The sequence below is a fragment of the Anas platyrhynchos genome, chromosome 2, assembly GCF_047663525.1.
Source record: "Anas platyrhynchos isolate ZD024472 breed Pekin duck chromosome 2, IASCAAS_PekinDuck_T2T, whole genome shotgun sequence".
NCBI lineage: Eukaryota > Metazoa > Chordata > Aves > Anseriformes > Anatidae > Anas > Anas platyrhynchos.
Window position 1 is genome coordinate 143023995 of NC_092588.1, and position 22198 is coordinate 143046192.

General features: G+C 38.8%; 1 protein-coding gene across 7 annotated transcripts in view; it reads right to left on the reverse strand.

Moving 5' to 3' along the window:
- The window catches only part of MPP7 (MAGUK p55 scaffold protein 7), a 149320-nt gene that overhangs the window by 48758 nt on the left and 78364 nt on the right, over nt 1–22198 (reverse strand). For all 7 annotated transcript variants that reach the window (XM_027450580.3, XM_027450578.3, XM_027450579.3 and 4 more), the window contains 2 exons: nt 17042–17119; nt 12431–12511 (listed from right to left, as the gene is read on the reverse strand). In XM_027450580.3, coding sequence (XP_027306381.1) covers nt 12431–12511; nt 17042–17119 — 159 coding nt within the window. The remainder of the gene's footprint in view (nt 1–12430; nt 12512–17041; nt 17120–22198) is intronic.

Here is a 22198-nt window from a genome sequence, read left to right on the forward strand (position 1 = left end):
TGAAGGCAGCAGAATAAAACCAGCAGAAAGCCGAGGCACAGTGGTGATGGCATATGGGCTCTGGGCACAAAAAAGGAATAAGAGAATCGCTGCAGTGTAGGCACCTGTGAATGCCATCCCCTAGCTCCACTCCCCAGCAAATGGGCAGTACAACAGCCGCTAGAAAAGGGCAGCGTGGGTAACCCCAGGCCTGACCCAGGGCAAGGGCCACAGAAATCACTGGGTACATGAGTGACAAGAGGGCAGCAGGCATCTGAACAGGCATCTGAGCTAATGGGAGAGAGCAGTTATGGCAGTAGAACTGAGCTTGGCTAAAACATGAGGCATCATCTAGAAGCAAGCAATAAAACTACAGGCAGCAGAAACTTGCTCGTGCTGCTGAAGCGAACAGAGGATGGCTGGGATAACAATGTAGTATTTCTTTTCTGGCAGTAGCAGCAGTGTGAGTTCGCAAGCTACAGTAACCATGTCCCAGGCAGCAAAGGATTAAAATTCCTTCCAAAGGTGCGACAATCTAAGCAACTTTCCTGCAAGGATCTGAGATTTTCTATTCTGAATAAAATTCCCCAAGTTAAATACACATAGTACGTGATATTAAAGAAATCAGTTAACTTCCAAAAAACGAACATCTTTTACCTTTGCTGCTGAAAATCACTTGCACTATTCAATCAACGGAAGCAAAAAACCTTTGACAGTGATAGTAAGAAAATGGAAATAAAGTCCTTTAATTGAAGTATGATTTTCAATTTGTAACCAGGAAACCAACGGATGTATTAATTCATGGAAAAAAAATCATGGTTAATTTACTTCTTTCTTTTTCAAATGTTATATTTTCCTATATGTCCTCTATAAATGGCCCAGAAATGATACACTGGCTGTGAAGGCAGCAGTTAGGTATGCTCAAAAGGGAAGTATTCTGTGTGTGTCTGCCCTGTCTGTACTTACAACAGGGTTGCCCCACAGTTCAAGCTTGTCCAGCTGGCAATCGAATTCCTTTCTCTTCCCATTTGACCAATCTGGGGTCACAGGAGTGATTCAAAACATGTAAAACACATCCCATACATATGTGGTTTTGTGTTCTTAGTATCTACTAAATATTAATGTTCTTAGCACAGCAACTTCTCGGTTGGATCAATATTAAGTACATATTACTTTTTCCTTTTTACAATGGTGGACTTTATTCCTGACTATACGAACTTCCTTTCACTCAAGGGTAATTTCCTTGCCTGAAAATGCAGCTTCTTGATTTCAGATTCACCAGTCTGAACTGATGGGTTTACCTGCAGCTGGTAGCCAGACAGCAACAGCCAGCAGAAAGCTGAACTTTCTGCATCTTCAGACTCCCGTTTCCTTTCGCTCATTGTTTGGAGCCCCAGGAGACGTTTCCAAAGTTGAACTATCTCAGTGTTCACAGAAGCACGCAGCCTGCCCGTGTCATCTGGTAAAGGTGTTAATATTCTTCCAGATGACAGCCCTATGTTTTTCCTCAACTGTGGATCACAGCAGAATAACCTCTGATTTTAAACCAATACTGAAGAATTTGAACAAAGTCTTTTACATTCACAACGTGATTCACGTAGCTAAATTGTTCTTGACTGTTTTTGAAATAGGGCTTAGTAAAGCCCTATTTAAGTAACTTCCAAGAGCACAAAATACATGGTTTGCAGACTGGAAAATGCTTACACATCAGCACCCTTCCAGCATCTTGGCAATCCTTGATGCGTTCCTTTTTTGAAGAAGTGGCAGCATCCTGACAATACTGAAACAATGGGTCAACAACTGACGGATGGGTCAGGCTCAAAGGGGTATGTAGGGTTACATCAGGCTCATAAGGGTACTGGGGTTACATCAGGCTGGCAGCAAGTCATTAGTGGGGCTCCTCAGGGCTCCATTTTGGGGCCAGTTCTCTTCGGTGTTTTCATAAATGATCTAAATGCAGGGCTTGAATGTATACCAAGTAAGTTTGCAGATGCCACTAAATTAGGAGGAGCTGTTGACTCCCTCCAGGGCGGAAAGGCCTTGCAGAAGGATCTTGACAAATTAGAGCTGGGCGATCTCCAGCCTCATGAAATTTAACAAGAGCAAGTGCCAGATTCTGCATCTGGGACAGGGCAACCCCGGCTGTACGCACAGGCTGGGGGTGAGAGGCTGGAGAGAAGCCCCGTGGAAAGGGGCCTGGGGGCTGTGCTGGAGGCCAGCTGGCCACGAGCCAGCCCTGTGCCCTGGGGTGCACCAGGGTAGGCATAAAGTTGAGGGAAGGCATTGTCATGCTCAGCTTCAGTTATGTGGCCCATTTTTAGGTGATGTAGGTGAATGTTATTGGTACATGTATGCAGTTCAGAAATCCTACATGAGTTAGAGAAGGTTATTTCACATGGTAATGTCTTTATATGTAGCCAAAGAATTTATTTGCTTTGCTTTTTCTTTTCTTTTCTTTTCTTTTCTTTTCTTTTCTTTTCTTTTCTTTTCTTTTCTTTTCTTTTCTTTTCTTTTCTTTTCTTTTCTTTTCTTTTCTTTTCTTTTCTTTTCTTTTCTTTTCTTTTCTCTTTTCTTTTCTTTTCTTTTCTTTTCTTTTCTTTTCTTTTCTTTTCTTTTCTTTTCTTTTCTTTTCTTTTCTTTTCTTTTCTTTTCTCTTCTCTTCTCTTCTCTCTTCTCTTCTCTTCTCTTCTCTTCTCTTCTCTTCTCTTCTCTTCTCTTCTCTTCTCTTCTCTTCTCTTCTCTTCTCTTCTCTTCTCTTCTCTTCTCTTCTCTTCTCTTCTCTTCTCTTCTCTTCTCTTCTCTTCTCTTCTTTTCTTTTCTCTTCTTTTCTCTTCTTTTCTTTTTTGTATTTTCTCCTGCCATTCTGCCTGGCTTTACTTTTGTTTATTTTATCTATTATTTTGTTTATTAAATGCTGGCTGCTAGTGAGCATTTTCATTTCTACACATCTAAGACGATTGCGACACAGGCTGTCCATTTGACACCAGCTCAGTTATCACTTGAGCTGGAACTGAGAGCCTTTCCAGCACAATCTGACGATTGTTACTTAAATATATTTATGCAGTATCCTTTCATCTCCTTTATATCATTTTATATCTATGTTTATGATACTTTGTATATTGTTATATGTACGCTCTGTCAGTTCCTAACACATTAAGAGTGTGCCACAACTGCTTTCTAATTTTCTCTGGCTGTCAGGTGTGAAAAATCAAGGCTTTTCCTGCTGTTTTTAAAAGGACTGTTTTGCTATTAATTTTGATTTTACTTCTTCCATTACAGTAGCAAAATCATTCCAAAACATATTCTCCCAGAGCTCCCCAACCAAAAAAAAAAAGTTTTCTAAAAAAACTCCTTTAAATTATGGCTGCAAGTGGCAATAGAAATACCAAGTTGAGTTCTAAAACTGAAGAATTAACTATAGAACCTATTTTCCCTCTAACAAGGTTGCCAAAATATGCGAGGGAGGGCTTCCCCAAATGGCAGCCTGTTGCAAATGGCAAAAAACAATAATTATTAAAGAAATCAATTGAATAACCCACCTTTTCACTCATTTACAGCTTATACACCTATCAGAGAGCATTAAAAACATTATATCTGGGAAGCATAACACTGACCTTAAAATTTCACTTCCTTCCTCCACCAAATCCATAGCCATTCCTCCCTTCAAAACAGCAGTGTGCAACCTCTAGCAGAACACAGGCACCAGGACTCAGAGAGAAGATTAATTTTCAAACCACATATAAGATTAGCCTTCGATCCGTCTATCCAAACAAACAATGGGGACATTTCTATTAAGATAAGTGCATGGAGTCACCTCTGTCTCCTTCTTTCTCCTTGGTGCTCTCTTTTGCAAGTAAAGGAAGGAAAAACTTTGTAGAAGGATCTCATTCACTTCCTAATGAAGTCTCCCCAGTGCCGTTTGCTATCCTTCTCCCCCAGCTTCATGGTTGGTGTGCTCAGGACATCTGCGGGCTATCCACCAATGTGTTACCACACCGTTAGTGCTTTGTTCCCTGCTTACTGAAAATTTCCGTGTATTACTTTGGTGGAAAATAAATATTTCTCTCTCACTGCTGGTATTTGACAGCAAACCACCCCAAATTAAGCATGTTCTTGCTGATTTACTTAGGGGCTCTGATTTTGAAAACGAGCAGTAGGTAACTTCCCAGTTGACATACAAAGAACATCATGCTCCAGCTCACCTTATCAATAAAGTTACACTAGTTTTATAGTAAAATCTTTCAACAAAAGAGCACAAATCCTGTAACCAGGCCTATCAGCGAACCTCAGAGAGCACTGACAAATAAATAGTTATAAATCGTGTACAATTATGCTTTCTAAACACATACTGTAGTTTGCGTTACCATACGTGACCATGAATGTTTCATAAAGAGGAGAACAGTCTCCCAGGACATGAGCAAAAATAGAAAACATTGGTTCAGTCAGGAAGACAAATCTCAAAAGGAACAGAGCCAAAAGGTCCTCCAAGTGCTTGGGATGCACTAACAGCACAAATGGAGCTCAGATGTTAACTGACCTGAAATTTGTGTTTGGCTTCTCCAGATGCAAAACCTGAACAGTTGTAGGCAAATTCCAACAATTTCCAGCGGAAAATGTTGACTTTGCAGAAACCGCATATTTCAATGAAAAATCCCTGATGGAAAATCCTCAGCAAGTCTAATTGCAAAGGAAATGGCGGAAAGAGGACAAGGTTTACATTAAGATTTTTTTAATTACATGTTACAAGAAATGTTTCATAAAATTTTCAAAGAAAAAGCAGTTTTTGGTTTATATTATTATAGCCCAATATTTTCTTTGAGTACTTTGTATGTTAAAAGTTCTTGTAGAAAAATGCCTGCTGCTTCCTGCATAGTAAATTACATTGTCAATTTTTGCCAGTAACTGTAGGGCAGCTTTATAAAGCTCTGCTGATAAAGGCTTACAATGTTTATTTTTTTAACAGAACAAGTAGCACTTTGATCTGAGCAGTCTATTAGGACGCTCCAAATCCAGTAAGCCTCAGATGGCACAGGTGATGGTATCAGCCGTTTATCAAATAAAGGCTAGAGTTTTACGAACTTCTCAGAAAATATAAGAAAAAACAGAAAAGGATAAGACAATTAGAAAAGTATGCTTCAAGCTAAAAGAAGTACTTTTTTTTTTTTTTTTTTTCTTTAAGAAACCTAAACAAATATGGGGAACAGTTATGTGAAGAACACAAACTGCCCTGGTTTCACCGTCTGCAGCTTTAGTTTTGTTTAACTTCTGCTTATATTCTGAAGGAAAGCCAAGGAGGAATGTATTAGATGAAAATGTTTACAAACACAAATTGTTTATGTTTCGTGAAATTGGAATTCAAATACATTTCAAATAAATTGCAAATAAAACAGCAAGTGTAAATCCTATATACAGTTTTCTGGCATATGTATCTTCATCATTTCAAGGCAATTTAAAAAAAAATTGAAAACAAGTTAGTGTAAAGAATCTGTATTTTCTCTGAACAACATATTGAAGTTGTCCATGGATAAATTAATCTGAAAACATTCCCAGTCATACGAGAGTGGTTTTCCCTTTACTCTGCAAGTTATCTTGAGAATACTTCCAAAATTCTATTCATTCTACGGTAATAAAAGAGAAGCCAAGAAAAATACTTAAAGAATGTCCACGGCTTGTTCCATGCACAGCTACAGGTATGGCTCCTGAAGTGTTCCAAATAATTTACATTCTCTTGTACCATGATGCATTGAAGTGATTCACAGTCGTGCCTTGTGTCCCTGTTTATGTACCTGCTTCATGTTTCAAACTAGCAGCTGGCAATCCTTTCAGTGCACATAAACAGAAGATAAACTCTGCTGAAATAGGCAGAACCACCACTGGCATTCTTTGGAGGTTAAAAAAGTTTAATTTCCTCCAGGTCACAAGCGATATAAACATCCTTCAAAACAGTTTTAGCACCGTGGCAAAGGCTTTTAAAATAATTATTGTTCTGCTTAGTATACCAGTGACCACAAAGGGCATATTTTATACGAACTTAAAACACACTAAATTTACCATAACAGGGATTTCAAATGATAAATTTCTCATTTTAATATGTAATGATTAGGAATGTAACTGCCTTTATAAACAAAAAGTTAAGAGCAAGTAAGATATGAATGATCTATCCTGAGTCTGGGTCAAACTGAGTATAATTGGGATAAAATTGTTCCATGGACTAAAAGATGGTCTTCTTCTTACAGTCTTTTAGTTTACAACCACAAGAAAAAAGTTCCTAAAATGTTCACTCCTATAGTTGATTGTTTTGCTTTTTCAGGTTTCATGTAACTTAAAAAAAAATAAATAGCAATTATGTTCTTGTGCTATGGCACTGTTCCAAAAAGAACACGTCTTTTTCCAGTTAGTTAGAAAATGAATTGAGAGCTACTATTCATGAAAGCCTTTTAATTAAAAGTGGAAGAGAATTTGAAAGCTTTAAAATACTACATGGAATATGCAAATTAAACCAATGCTGCATTTTGTTTCCTACTTCGTAGGATATTGATTTTAGTGTATAAAGGGCACTAACACTAAAAAGTCACCATAAAGATTTTGGAGCAAAGAACAAGACAAAGATCTACACTGACATAAAATACCCTGTAAATATATCAGAAATCTAAGAATACTGCAACTTTCTAAATTATTCTTTATTCAGTTTAACTGCAAATACTTATTAAGGGATTTTCTCCCCCTGTATCCCCACTGATGCAAGATCAGCTCTCAACAGAGAAAGTACTAGCTTTACAAGTACCTGTGCAAATTCACCTTCCTTGTTCAAATTAGTATTTGAATGTATCTTCTAAAAATTGTAGAGATTTTTCTGGAGAGAAAAAAAAAGAAAAGGTGCACACACATTTTGCCTACTTCCTTCTAAAAAGCACAGAAAATTTTGTTGGTAAATAATACTGGTCTAGGTTTATTTCTGTTTTAGTATGTCATTAAAAGCTGCAGAATGTATACTGAAAAAAGAAGCAAATATTTACAAAAGAAATACTTAAAGAAAAATATTGTTGATATTCTCTACATAATAGGTTAGAACAGTAGGCAGAGTTAAGGTCTAAGTCATGATAATGACATTTCCATATCTGAAGAGAAGACCTTAGGAACTACCTTACACTGAGAAATACAATCTTAAGAATTTTGTTCAGTTCGGGTTTCCCAAAGTGTACATACAAAAAAGTTGCATACAAAATAGTGGGGCAGTTCTCAACAGCAAGTCAACGCTCAACACACTCACCTCAACTCCTGTTTCCAGAGTCCACAACATGTAGTCATGTTTAAATGACAGAAGGACACCAAACATCCATATTTTAAACTCACCTTTGGTTAAAAAGTATACTGGGTCAAAATCCTACCATTACTCATTAAAAAAAAAAAAAGTTTAGTTTTACTGTTAATGAATAAATAAATTAGAGCATAGGTTAATTCAGCCAGTTGTAAGCTCAAGAAACCAAGTATCTGTCCTAGCAGAATACTGCATGCCATACCTGCCAAGTGCTCATTGAAAAACCTTCATCTTCCTAGTCTCTTCCATTAATCTGCCTGTCTCTTTTTCTCTTCTATTAATTGTATCTCTTTTCTAGTACCTCCTGAACTCACTCACTCTTAGTTTGATCATCTTTCGTATTTACTACATCCGCTTTCTTACAGTATCTGTCACTGTGGTTCTGCCACGTGACCAACAGGCAACTCCACTGCCCACTTTTGTTCCTATCTGCTCCCACTCACATATAAAATCATTTTGCTAACTTGATTGTGACAAGCCCATTAAAGTCCAGAATTAAATTCCCTTTTAGAATATACCTTGTGTTAGTATCTTGAATCTCAGTCATCCAATTCATATATTCCAAGCACTTTAATCCTGTATATATTCCAATATTTTTATTCCAATTTATTCAATTGCGTAACAATGAAAAATAAAATATTCTGTATCTACTTATCTCACCTAATTTTTCCTCCAAAATGAGTGTTCTCAGGCAACAGCAATACTTCATAAAAAAGCCAAATTACTCTATTAACATATCTTTCTCGATTGCACTGGTAGCTACTTGATACATTACCATTTTTAAACTTTCTGCCATAACTTTCAGAATTATGTACAACCCCCCTCTTGACATCCATTCTGTTCCCTATCACATAAATTCCTTCAATCTCTCCAAATTATAAACTATTAAAGCTGAGAATATTTACTTCTTTATCCTATTGTTCTTATTTTATAAAAGAACACATAGGAGCATCTTCCCTTAAATCAGAAAGACCATTTTCTCATGTATATCCTCATAATATATTCTAGTTTTTGTGTTATAGAAAATATAGTAAAAAGAAAATGAAGCGTCCTTTAAGAGATGTGTTTAGGGTTATGTCAAACTTCATGTGCGACATACTTACAGCTCACAATGAGTAACTTTAGTGTTGTTGTTAGAACAGCATGCTAAGGGACACTTGTTCTTTACATGGAAAACAGGATGATACCGAAGTTCCTCACAGTGCTTTATTCAACCATGCATACAATCATAGAACTTCGATGTAAATCCCTGTCCATCAACAAAACTAACAAAACTGGAACGTAAACAGAAATCTTGAAAATACAAACCATCTTTTAAATGCTTCCTTCATAAAATAAGCAAGGTAAGCTTGAAGGAGGATGAAAAATAATCTAATTCATAGTTACACGTCAGGAATTATGGAAGTCTTAAAAGTCATTCCAGGAACAGAGAAGAAAGCCAGGAGCAGGTTGCAGTATTCTACTTCCAGCCAGAAGCAGGAATTACCACCTTCAAACGCAGCTCATCACCCTAATTTATACAGAATAGAGGCTTACAGAGAGTAAGACAGTCCCGTTCCCTGGAGGTTATAACAAACACACCCTCCTCCCCTGTGTTTATAATGAAAGTGGTGGGTAGCTGTTTGGCATAGCACCACACAGACTAATATGCAATTAATCTAAAGCACCAGCTCTGGTGTTAAACAAATGGAAAGGATGAAAAGAAGCCCTAACACAGTCAGAATAAAGGCCAGGAGGCAGGGTGTGTGCTCAGCAAGCTTTGTACTGCAGCCACGGGTGCTTCAAGGCCTCGGCTGCCTTGTGAGACCCAAGGAAGAGAGGAGGAACGCAGGGGCTGCTGAGGCACAGAAACGGCCGAGCACACATCACTGAAACACAAGGGTCTGTGAGTGCTGCTCTTACACTGCCTGGTAAGCAGCTCAGTAGACCTGTTATAGCTGCATCCACACACATTTATTACCAGTTACCTTCCTCAGCTGGTTTGATTGCACGTTTGGGGTTATGACACACAAGGGCAGAAGATACGCATTGCTGCATTTATGATTTCTGAACAAGAGATAATGAGAATGAGAGATTTTCTGGACTAGTTAAAAATGAAACACTGCATTCAACTCAATTCAAGGTCTAAGGTATGGAAATACTGTTCTACTTGTTGTTAGGTAAAGCATGCCTACTGAATGTAAACTACAAGTCTATACTGCCCACTGGAATTTAAAAACAACAGACATTGCTGGCCTGCGTCCACAGCACTCCGCAATTGTATTTTAAATCTCCAACACAAATGCAGTATCTTACACACAGATAAACAAATCCACTTGATTTCTTCCCGGAGCTAAGTGCTCTGCTCTACATCCAGTGTTCTGTTTTAATCAGGTGAGAGATAAAACACAACCACTGTTAGTTCATATAATCGTGGTAAAGGATGTCACAAGAAAAAGCACGCAGTATAGCTGGACATCGCATCCAGTTTTTAAAAGACCAGCAATACCCAATTTGTTTGTTTGCTTGTTTGTTTTTCCCAAAAGAAAATGGATTCAAAAAAAACTTTGGAATAACTTTTAGGACATTTTGAAAATCTCAGGTCTGATAAATGTAAATGTCTCAGAAAAGTTATTTTCTTATTTAAAACATTTTGCTCTGGATGAAAACCATGAAACAATAAAAACTTTATGCATACAATAAAAACTTGACAAATCAGATGCAAACACTCAGAAATATATTCAACAAAACAATATTGTAACCCAAAAAGAGAATATGTAAATATTAATCTAAATCATACAGTTGCTGGAAACCTCTCCCAGTCTTTTTCTGCGTGTTAACCAAACCTGTGCAGTTGCAGTCACCTTTCTGGACCTGTCCCTTTGCACAGCCAAACGTCTAGAAGCAGTGATGTAGTGTAGTGAACTAATCCTAGCCGTTCCACACCATGCCATGAACGTGTTACAACAGAGCTGGAAGAAAGTGGAAGCGCTCCTGCTGGCTCCAGCTAGCACTGGAGTTACAAGCCAGGTCAGGAGAGGAAAGTTTCCCCTGCAGAGTAAAACACAGCCAGCTTAAGTCAATCCCAAATTAAGCCATACAATTTTTCAGATAAAGCCTACCCAGCATCACTGGAAAACATGCATCAGTTATCCCAAGTGATTTCAGATGTGTGGAAAAGAGCTGTTCTAGACATCGTTTTGCCCCAGGAATCTAGATGGGAAGAAGCAAACCCTCTCCAGGCATCAGCCTGTAGTGAAGGGCTAGAAAATCTTCTGCAATGTACCGCATAAGCTCAGATACAACTGAACAACCTCAAGAGAATCTCACACGAGCAACTGGAAAAACTGAGTCCCAACTCCTTTGTTCATTTCCCTTCCTGCCCAAGAGAGAGCAGGGGAAAGCATCTAAACCTAGAGCCTGTGACTCCATCCATACTTGTATGTGCACAATGTGACGGAGAGGGCAGTGATGTTCACCATCCCTCCCAGTAAGGCTTGCCAGGAGATGGTGGATGGAGAAAATAATGGATGGGAGAAGTCTCAGGCATACTGTCAGCTCTTTCCCCTAAGATGCACAAACACTTGCAAGCCATGCAGGACAGGGAAACCTGTGTCTTGTGCTGGCTGAGCCAGGCTGACCATGCAAAGGGCTGGGTACCCTACAGCTGGCCAGTTCCTCCTCCTGCAGCCAAGAAACATATTCGCTAGGTTACTGCACCTGTTCAAGCACATTAACTATAGTGAAGATAAGAAACTTCTCCTAAAATCCCTCTAAGATTATCATATTGCATTTAATAACTTAAATGTAGCAGCGAGATTGAGAGAGATACAGACAGCAAAGTGGTGAGGAAACGAGAGCTCAAATGAGAGTGAGGGGGGCGAGACAGCAAGGGGGGGAGAGAGGGAGACTGAAAAAGAAAGAGAAAGGGAGGAGAGGGAGAAACACAGTAGCAGCAAATTAGCTGTCTTCAGACTCACTACACTAAAGCTTCAGAAGTGTGACACGCATGAGCAGCCACTAAGGAAATACCTGCAGGGACACTTACAATCCCTGCAATTTAATGCACCGACTTTTTCTCTTGTAGTAAGCCATTGCCACTGCTTACCCCTTCCGAGAAAAACTGGCTTGTCACTTTGCAAACTAGGGAACAACCAACTGCGCAAAAATCTTTAAAAAGGAGGTACAATTGGTCTCTGGTTTCAAATTTTGTAGCACTTTAAAGACACCACAATGTCAGGTTTTGACATCAGTGTTTTACAGGGAATATAAAGAAGCAACTGTGTCTTACAAACTGCTGCTTTCCACAGTTTTTCCTCTAAACTTATCAACTGCTTCATTTAATTAGCATTGCAAAATGCACCTAGAGCACGGAATTCTTTGTTCTCTTCACAGTGGAAAAATAACGTGATAGTGTGCATTAACAACAGTACACAGGGGAGGCTCTGACTGGCTACGAGGAAACAATTTTTACTATGAGGATAATTAGGCCTTGGAACGGGCTGCACAGAGAGGCTGTGGAATGTCTGCTCCCAGGCATTTCCAAGACGTGGTGGGACAAAGCCTGGAGCAACCTGCTCTGAACTCAGTGTTGACCCTGCTTTGAGCAGACTGCTGGACTAGACTTGACAACCTCCCAGGGTCCCTTCCAACCTGAGTGATTCTATGGTTCTATAGTCTACTGACAGTTGCACCACGGATTTTGGCTGAAAGTTCTCAAGATTGTAATTTTTTGAAAATAACATACGTCAGGGACTTTCTTTTTAAGTACCAGGTCACAGCATTTACGCACCATGTGGTTAAATCAATGACATGACTGATGATCTTGTAGCAAATGCACTTTTTACATAAATGTATGCAACGCATGCAATAAAAATTAGCTAAAAAAGAAGAATCAAGCATCTCCTTTTTGGAATATGTGTTGCAAATAAAAAATGGCTTTCCACTGATTTCCTTTTATAAACATCAGTAACAGCATCATAATCCATAGGCAACATTAAGGGTGTTTCTTCAGGAAAGGTATTTCCTATTAACACTGTGTCCATTTCTCGGAAACGCAGGGATTTGTAACAGCAGACAGAAACCCAGGCAGCCCTAGAAAGCAGCTGCACACACCCATGCAGTCAGCTCTCTGCAGGTGCAACACATCCTCACCTTGAGATTGGGCTTTGACAGCAGTTTCAGCAGTTCTCTGATCTCGCTGTTCAGCGGCTTGCTCTGCAGCTCCTCAGCCAGCTGTGGGGGAGATTGAATTGACACAGAGACCATTAGGAAAGCATTGTTTTACCCAGTGCATCAGTGACAACCTCGAATCTATCTTGTTCAAGGTTATTACTTTCCAGTGTGTTCAAACAGAAGCCAGCATGAAGAAAAACACCATCAATCACCGTGCTTCTCTTTCTGGCCCTCAGCGGACCAGATTTAAGCCAGGCCTTTCGGCTCAGTTTAACACAAGTAATCATTTCTGGCACCGGTGCAGCCAGATCACATTCTGATTTATAGCAATGAGGGCAAATCCCAGCACTTCATTTAAGTGAATGGCCCTTCGCGTGCAGACAAAGGACTGCTTGTAAAAATGACTGGATCAAACTTTGACACTGTCTATAAAAAACTGTTTCGAATGAGGTGGTGAAATCCACACTGCTTCCAAAAACCCACAGTAGCTGTGCTGTTTAGGAGCAGGATAAGAAAGCAAAGTGCCCCTACAGTGCAAGCAATCTGAACCTTTTATTATGTTTACACATACACTGGAAGCAGCTTGTTAAACGTGAAGCAGGTTAATCATAATACAGTTTGTAACAGGTCATCAGCAATTCAAGCCCCTAAAATGCACAAACTCTGTCCTAACAACAAGATCGGTAATTTATGTTTGGTTATATTACAAAATTGTGGTTTGGTGAACAATAGAGCAGCAGTCTAACATTTAATCCCATGGCTATTTGGCTCACGTCTTTAGTTTTTCTTATCACGACATTCTCAACTAATTTGGACTCAGGAGGCATATTTTACTACAGGATTTCAGACGTCAACTATTTTTCCAGAAGGAGGAAAAACTAAAACATATTTCACAGCACTGAACTTTGGTTTAAAATTCTGAAGTACACGGCTCATAATCCAAAACGTGATTTCAGATAATCGCTTATTTTCTTTGCACTAAATCACTATCATAAAAACGTCTCAAAGAAAGATTGGTTATTTGCAGCAAGTAATTTTATTCATCTAGGTTAATTTTAAAGTCTTACTTGCAGTTATATAAATTTTCAAAATAAACTTGTATAGAAGTACATTGAGCATAATTATATGTAATAGACAAGCCTAGAAACAGTTAGAGACAACATCGAACATAGCTTGAATGCTTCTTTTTTCACCTTCATATTAACACAGAACTACCAGAACTGAAAGAAGAATTGATCACCTACACTCCCGTAGCCTTTATTCTTGGACAAAAAGGGTTCATCAAATACATCAAAGTTAATCTTAACAATATCTGTGCATTAATACAGAAAGATTAAGAAACAATCACTGTAGGAGAGGTCAGAATGAAATATTTTCATATTTCTAAGCCAAGTATTGAGGTAATCTGCCTGCAATTTAGTCTGTATGTTCTATGAAAAAGCTCACCAAAGGTCTGCAAAGCTGAAAATAATCTGTGCTAGGAATGACAGCAGTTCAATGACACAGGTTCCCCTTTGTTCTCTTTTCATTCTTTAGCTTGTACTACTCATTGCAGAATAAAATCTATTCATTTGTGTTGTATTGATGAAGAGTAGCAATCACTCAATAAGAATGACTGCTTCAGCACTTCTCTCTCGGATGAAATGTGTACAGGCAGCTGTTAATTCAGCAGAGCTGGCATTTGCTTTGGTGGTACAAACATAAATGCAGGTACATAATGTTTAGAACAATGAGGAAGGCAGAAAATATTTCGTTATTGCTTTAACAGATGTTTGAATCTCATCATAATTTAAAAAAAAAAAACTTGTTCAGAGATGAAACAATTAAAAAATTGTTTGCACTCACATCATTTACAAGAGTTTTCCAAATATTCCCATAAGAACCTTAAAGGCTCTGTGTAATAATACCCTGTGCTGTCCAGAGAAGCAGGAAGACAGAGCCGTGTTTCCAGATCTGCAGACAGGTATCACCAGAGCTGCTTACTGGGATTCTGGCAGTCCAGGTCTGGCTTTTTATTTGTTGTTGTTGACATGCAGAGATCTGTGAGAGCTGCTAGCAGCTGTGCAAGCTATATGGAATATTTTGGCTACACTGATAGCATGCTAATCACCTCATATGACAAAGGCTGCAGGAAGAGCTGTCAGAGAAACTCTTCCAAGATTCTCTGTGGAAGGAACCATAACATTTTAATAAGGTCTTTATGAAAAGCTCTGACTTTTCTCCTGAAAAGGAAAAGCCAAAACAGTGGAGAGACACAGATTTAGAGTGAGGCTGGAGATACGGAGAACACCTGAGAGTTTAAAGTTTCTTGAGAAAGTTCTGGCTTCTTTTGTCAGTACCAGAGGCCTGATGTATGGTCTATTCCCAGAGCTCCAGCAATGTTTAATTGATTTGCATGGAATCAAGAGTCCTGCAACAGACGCTGCTGCTCCAAAATAAAACTCAAACAGAATCTCTGATGGAAAAATCAGTCAAAGAGTCACTGGTGGTGAGGAGTGAGAAGGGATGGAAGCTAGGAAAATTTTTAGAAAAGAAGCTTGTTACCTCTGAAATTGATTCAAAAATCAATAACAAAGGGAAGAATAAAAACACAGTCCTTAAACATTTTAGTTACGTTTGCAACACCTCAAATTAAGATTTTAAATCAAACAGGAAATACATGTTTGGTAATACAAGTATCTCCTTCTTTGTTTAACTATAGAACAGCTACTATCACTAGGAAAAAACATTTATTTAAAGCCTATTAAAAAAAAAAAAAAGTGTGTCAATATCAACATGCTTTTCTATCCCTGAAGCTGACAATTAGTCAGAGGAATGTGCCAAAAAATGAACAACGCTTTAATCCTAAAACTCCACGGGTTTTGGAGTTACAAAACACACTGCATGTAAATTAACTTCCTCAAAGTTTGCTGATAACTACTAAAATATACCAAATCCTGCAAAACGCTAGCCTGACTTCAGCTGCTAGAGGACATCCCTGGTCTGTGGGATGGTGCCCCTAAAACCAGCTGCTCAACTGCACCTAAGAAAAAATGAAGTGCCTGCAAAAGAATCATTAAAAAGCAGCTGTGCTTAAAAAAAAATTGGCAGATGTCTAGAGATATTCGTGTCCTGACACGTGTACATTCTAAAAATACTACCATATATACATAATAATACATTCACAAGGTAGAAAAAAACCTGACCCTTCTTAACTGAAGAGTGACAGACTACTTCAATTTGGGGATTTCCAACACTGTACAATTTAAATGGAGCTGAACAAAGAATGAGGTTGCTCAGCATTTCTGCAAATATCAAGAACTAGGATCTGCATCCAAAAATAAGAAATGATTCTTATTAAGAATTTTAGCCCTGAGATCCATAACAGAAATGTTAACAAGGATTATTAATATGTCATCAGGAACTTAATGAAGAGAATTTCAAGCAGCTTTCTAATTTTCAAAATTACTATCAACATTATTCAAAGCTACATGACGGTTAAAAAAATATTCCTAATATATGCCTGATGTCAAAGCTAATGCATTATTATACCTAGCATGCTATAGGATATAGCTCTCCTCCTACTGAAAAGTGATTAAATTACATTATATCCCTTTTTCTACAGACTTCAAATGTTTAGTTTTCTTTAAAATGTTATCGTTCTCTAATCACAACATTAACAATTAGTCTAATTTCAAAATCGAACGCTATCAATTATAGCAAAAGATAGTTGAGATTGTAAAACATCTATACTATACCTGAAGTTTCCAACACGCTTTATTTGAAACAGATCCTAACACATATTACCTTTTTCAAAAAACAACCTGAAATCATCAGGTGTAACAAAGATTTCTGGATTTCACCTAAACCACAGTTTATTAAACATTTCTCTGTCCTGGCCTACCTCAAGTTCAGTCATAGTTTATACAGGTGTGTGCACAATTCATCTGAATCGTAGAATTAACCAAATAGAAAGAAATGGCAGGTTGGATTTTTTTTTTCTTTAAAATAAAAATTATAGTAACAGGAAATTAACTACTCCATCAATGCCGACCACTTTTACAATTTATTTTTTGGTTATGAAGGTAATTTGGAAAGCTCCAATATCCATAAATCACTACTGTACTTTTTCTTAAATAGTTTTTGTGTGTGTGTTTTGTTTTACTTTTTAACAAGCCTTCTTCCTAGGCATTTCATATGCCTCATTTCTGTAGTATTATCTGTCATTTTTCATGTTCTGTCAGCAGTGCTGCTATCTCATTTGTCTTTATTTTTCCAAAGCATTCCTCTTGTCTGTGACTTTCTCACAACACTAATAGCTGACAGCTTTTTCCCTCCCCGTAGAATTCCAACCTGTAATTTCTATTACGTAGTTACCAAAGCAGAACAAGAGGCTATCTAAGATGCAATGTTTTTATAACAGGCAAGTGAATAAAAATCAAAGTAATATCAGCAACAAGCCCAGTGATGACAGCACCTTTGGAAACATTTGCAGCTTCTTATGATTTCAGCTCAGAGGATTACATTCATATGTTTGCACTATGAGGAGTTCTGCTTGCAGACAGTTTTTTGGGAGACTTGGTACCAGTGATCTCAGCAGGGGACACTTACATCATCTGCCAAGGCTGCTGCACTGTGGAGTATGGGCACAGGGTTCTGTTTTTCATAATAATGCAGTTTTTCATGGATCTAGAAGACAATAGCACAAAACGATAAGTTTATTTAGCAGCATGAGAACCATTACAAAATACCCCCGTCGAGCTAACTGATCTGTTGAGTGTCTGTAACTAGAGAAACATCCTTATAGTAACCTACAGGCAGCAATCATGTACATGTAATTCATCATCATCCTCTGTTGAAGTGCTAAGAATATGAAATCAGATGGAAAAAATGCTCAGTATGTAGACCAACCCACAGAAAAACTAAACATTTGTGATTTTTCTCTCCCAGCTTTCTATGTCCATATTTCTAACATATTGCTTTAAGTATCAATTACATTTTATATTGCTGCTGAAAACACAAAGCATAAAGTGTTTATCCCCAAGATGGATATAAAAAACCCTGTAAATTATGATTTATGAAGTGAAATAATAGCCTGCCACCCACATCTTGACAGACAGCTTGGTGGAGCGGCTGCCGTCATTAAAATAATTCAGAAACAAGGGCAAAGTAGTGCTAATATGAATTCTAACACATCTGAAAGAAAAAGGCAGTCCTTCAGCAAGCTGAAGTCATTTAGGAGCATTTAAAGTTTTTAATGAGGAGTCATCAACATTAAAAATGCAGCGTGCTTTGCTTCTTTCAAAAGGGGAAAGGATATACCATCATTTAAATATACAGCCTCTTCCCTCCTCCACAAGTCAAGCATTTCAAAATTTAGTTTTTTTCCAGTGTGAAAGCTTAAACGAGCCAAAATATTTTAAAGCTTCTAGAAAGTTTCTTACAAGTTGTTTCAGAATGGCATAAAGTAACATATTCAACATTCAATTTCATTTACACGATTTTCCTCAAGATAGATCCACAAATATGAATTCAAGTAATAAAGAAAGAAAAAAAGACGACAGCAGTCTGAGCTGATGTGAACACACCTCACCCTTAGGGTGCTGCTGCCTCCTGAAGGAGGCATGGGCTCCAGATGGTTGGAGGAGTTGCAGACACAACCTCTGTGCTTGGCAAGGCGAGGAACAGGAGGTCTGGCAAGGACTGCTGGGCTCAGAGCTCAGCTGGGGAGCCCCTCGTGTCCTAGGGGTATGGGAGCCCCAACGATACCTTATCCCTTCCTAGCGTGCCGCTGGCAGAGGAACGGCTCAGTGGCTGGGCAGCCAGGAGAGCTGTAAAGAAAGAGCAGCCCAAGTAGTCCTCGCTGCACACCAGCAGCGTTTGGCATCGACTGGGTCGTGTTCATGTTGCACCATTTCCTCCAGCCTCCCCTCCTCTCACACTTGTTTTTCTTCCCGGCATCCCCGCTCTTCTCACTACCCAGGACCCCCTTGCTCTTCTCCCCAGCCCTTTCTTTAGGATTCAATCCGAACTCCTACCTACACCCACGACAAGCTCAAGCTACGCCAGTGATGCTTGCGGGTTTTATTGCTTCCTGCTGGGCTTCGGAGCAGCCCATCACACGCCTGTTCCTACAGACTACATGATGAAAGGTCCCTTGAAGTGAAGGCCATCTGACACTGCGTTGACGCCATGTGCCATAACAAGATCTAAGTCATGGCTGATTCCTTCGTTATTTCCATAACCTGGGTCAGATGGGTTCTCCAAGTGGGTTGCCACAGGAGGCTGAAGCTCTGAAATGCCAAGGTGAAGCACGAAGACAAAACAGTCGCTGAGTTGCTATTGTAAAAGGATCCCTTCTGACCAGGATTAGTGCTTCAGCTAGAAAATCAGCGCAAAGCACTGTTTTCTCTGGAACGAGAGTCTGAATTTTACATAGCTGATGTAGACATTGTTTACTCTGAGAAGTAAGAGTAATCCATATTGGATGTGACATAAAGTACAAGTGGCTGGAAAACTTCATATTTCCAGCTTACAAAGCACAGAAACTAAACAAAACAAGGAGCTGCAGCTCCCTGAGTTTAGTAGAAATTTGTGATTTACTTAGACTGTGAACTTGAGTAACTAAAAGGCATAATAAATCAAAAAGTCTCATATCCATCATTTTTTGATTGCTTCAGCCAACATCTTGATTTTATCCAGGCTGAGCTTCCGTCAGCTCCGAGGTTAAAAGCAGTCACCTCTGCTACCTTCTCCTTGCTCAAATAGAGGAGCTGCTTCCAGTGGAGCTGTTCTTACCCTGGACAACCTGAATGTGTCTTTACCAGTGAAATCTAAAAAGATGCCATGGCACTCTTGCACAACCTTTCTTGGAAGAAGTGTAACAAAATTGTAAATTCATGCAAGAAAAAATGGGGTTTTAAGAGGATGTCCCATGCAACTTCAACAAGTTACTGGCTCTGACAATAACCAGCAAAAGGTTGGAAACCAATTTTTAGTTTTCTAACAGTGGATATCAGAACCCAGCTAAGCATGAAGGAAATCATTATGATTTTAATTGATTATGGTGGAGTTGCAGAGAGTAACTGCCTAACGAAATCTGGTGCAAGCAACAGAAGCTAATCAAGGAAGCAGGAAAATCTCGCTGTAATTACAAAATGGTTCTGCGTAGTGGGCTTTGCTACATCGCAGTGAAAGTTTTATTAATTTACTGTACTGACCCTGGGACCGCCTCAGTTACATGTTCTATGGAAAAAGACACGGCAAACTCAGCACACTGCCATCCAAGCTGCAGTACAGGTGGTGTCTTTTTCTAAAAACATCTGATGTGATTTAATGGGTAGTGTTTTGCTTTGTTTGCTAAATTAATCTTAGTGTGTTTTTTAGCAGATCTTTGTGAGGCAAAATCCGTCTTTCACCTCTTTGTAACTTGAAGGAGTTGCATAAGCAAATTTGAAACAACAACAAACCAAAAAACCCTCTGGTCTGTGCACAAAGCTGCAATCAGCACACAATACAAGGATTACCTTTCAGATCAGTATAAAATTACCATCATAACATTAAAATGCTACTTCCTACTGCTCTCCCTCAGATACCGCCTACCCCTGACTTCTGGATAACCGATGCATTTATAATATATGCAGCACTTATACATAATAGCTTCCTGAATGCAGTCAGACAGGAGATTTGGTGCAATTCAACTGACAAAGCAAAAGTTTCAGCGAGGCAAAAATATGTTTTCAGGAAGCTTCTTCTCTCCAGGTGTCCAGAAATGTGTGCCAAGATGAGCTGCTCCAGGATTTTCCCACAGATCGCAGTAAGGCTGACGGAGCTGTAGTTCCCCATGTTGTATTTTTGGCCTTTTTTTGAAGATGGGTGCAGCGCTTGCCTTTCAACTCTGTTATCTTTCAAGGACAGCAGGGCACACTTGCAAACTCACCTGGTAGATTCCAAATTTCCCAGACTTCGGGGTGATGGATGACTGCATTTATGACTACGACCTTCAGAAAAACTACGATGTGCGCTGCTGAAATCTGTGGCAACTTCTCCACATACTACCTTTCAGCTAATTATTTTCCCAAATATGAAATTTTTAAATCATGCTAATATATCCACAACATTATATTTCCAACATTCAATTCTTACATAACTAGAATTTAATTTTTAAATCTGTAGATTTAGTGACAGCATTGATGAAAGCTTTTTGGTGGTTCAAGCTTTGCAAACCCAGCTGAAAAGCAGAAAAGGACAGTGCAGGTCCTTTGCCCCTTTGGAAATCTCACTCAATGAAATTAAACAGTAGTAGAGATTGAAATAATCCTGAAACACTTTGAGAGAAGTAGGAGTGGACTCAATATAGTAGAAGAGAAAGCACTTACTATGTAAGATAAACCATTTCATAGTCACAACCATTTATTTGAGCTTCATTTTAAAGAACTTTATTTAATATGAAAGGCAAGTGTATCTTGTATTCTGTGGCCATAGTACATGTCCAGGGATTTTAACGCTATTGCCATCTCTCTAGAAGAAACCTATGGGGAGTCTAAGCTTGTATCATGCTTTAAAAAATAGAAAATACAGTACATCTGTTTCAAGTTCTTCTGACGTTGAAGTGTAAAGCTGGAACCCTGAAAGCCTCTTCCTGTATGAGACTGAGTCTGCTAAAGCAAGACTTTTGTATTGTAAATAAAACATGTAAAGTCGTTCAGCTAAACAGATGGCTAAGTTGGTGGGGTTTTGTTTTTTGATATGTTTTATTTATGCCTACCTGTCCTTTTCACTGTGGGGTACTTTGGGTAGACTTAGGAGGCTCTGGAAAAACTGACCATCTACTGTGGAGAAACACCCCAAGAGGGAAGAATAATATTTTGCAAATTTATACAATTTTGGCACATTTGTAGGTAAGGGAAATTGTGTCTGGACTTTCCCAGAGAGAAATTTCTCCTTCAGATTTCTTATATTCCAGGTACAGATCCAATGTCTTTTGGCTGAAAACAACACAGGGGAGGGGGATAATATGTACACAGAACAGTAACATCAGTTTCCAGTACCCCAGCTCTTCCTGGGTAGGAACTCCCTCTATACAAGAGTAACTCTACTAGTATTTAGTGGGGTCTGATGCAGTCGTGTAAGCAGGACTTTTCTGAAAGGCTCTACAGAACAATGCAGTCATTTTGAAGAAGCCACAAACTCCACACCTGGCTCCATACAGGGTAAGCTTGTAGCTGTAGTCAGTCCAAGATTTATCAGCAATCCAACAGAAAAATTTTCACCTATGAAGTTTCTGGAAACCTTAAAATCAAGCTCTAAAATGGACCACTTTCCCATAAGATGGATCCACGAAGAACTGCAACATCAGGCATGTCATCTCCTTTTTCTGAACTTACAGAAGTACATTCTTTAACTGCTCGTTGGACCTACTGTTACACGTGTAAGAACAGTATGTTTTTAAAGGAAACATCAAAATTGTCAGCACATTGAAGGTGGAGCTCGCTGTAGCTGGTTTGGGAAAAAAAAAAAGTTTCTCCTCAGTGCCAGTGAGCTACACTAAAGACACCAAGATTTGATAGGATTAATGGAGTTTTAAATGTTCTGTGCATCAAAGTAAAATAAATTTCCAAAACAGATAGAAGCCTTTTTATGAAAAAAATATTCAAAAAATGCAAACATTAAGATTTTTCCCTTTCAGTCTTTATAACCTTTTCCATTCTCATCCCTTCTCCTCTATACTGTGAGTTCGGCTTCATCTTTCTGTCCTCTCTTCCCCTT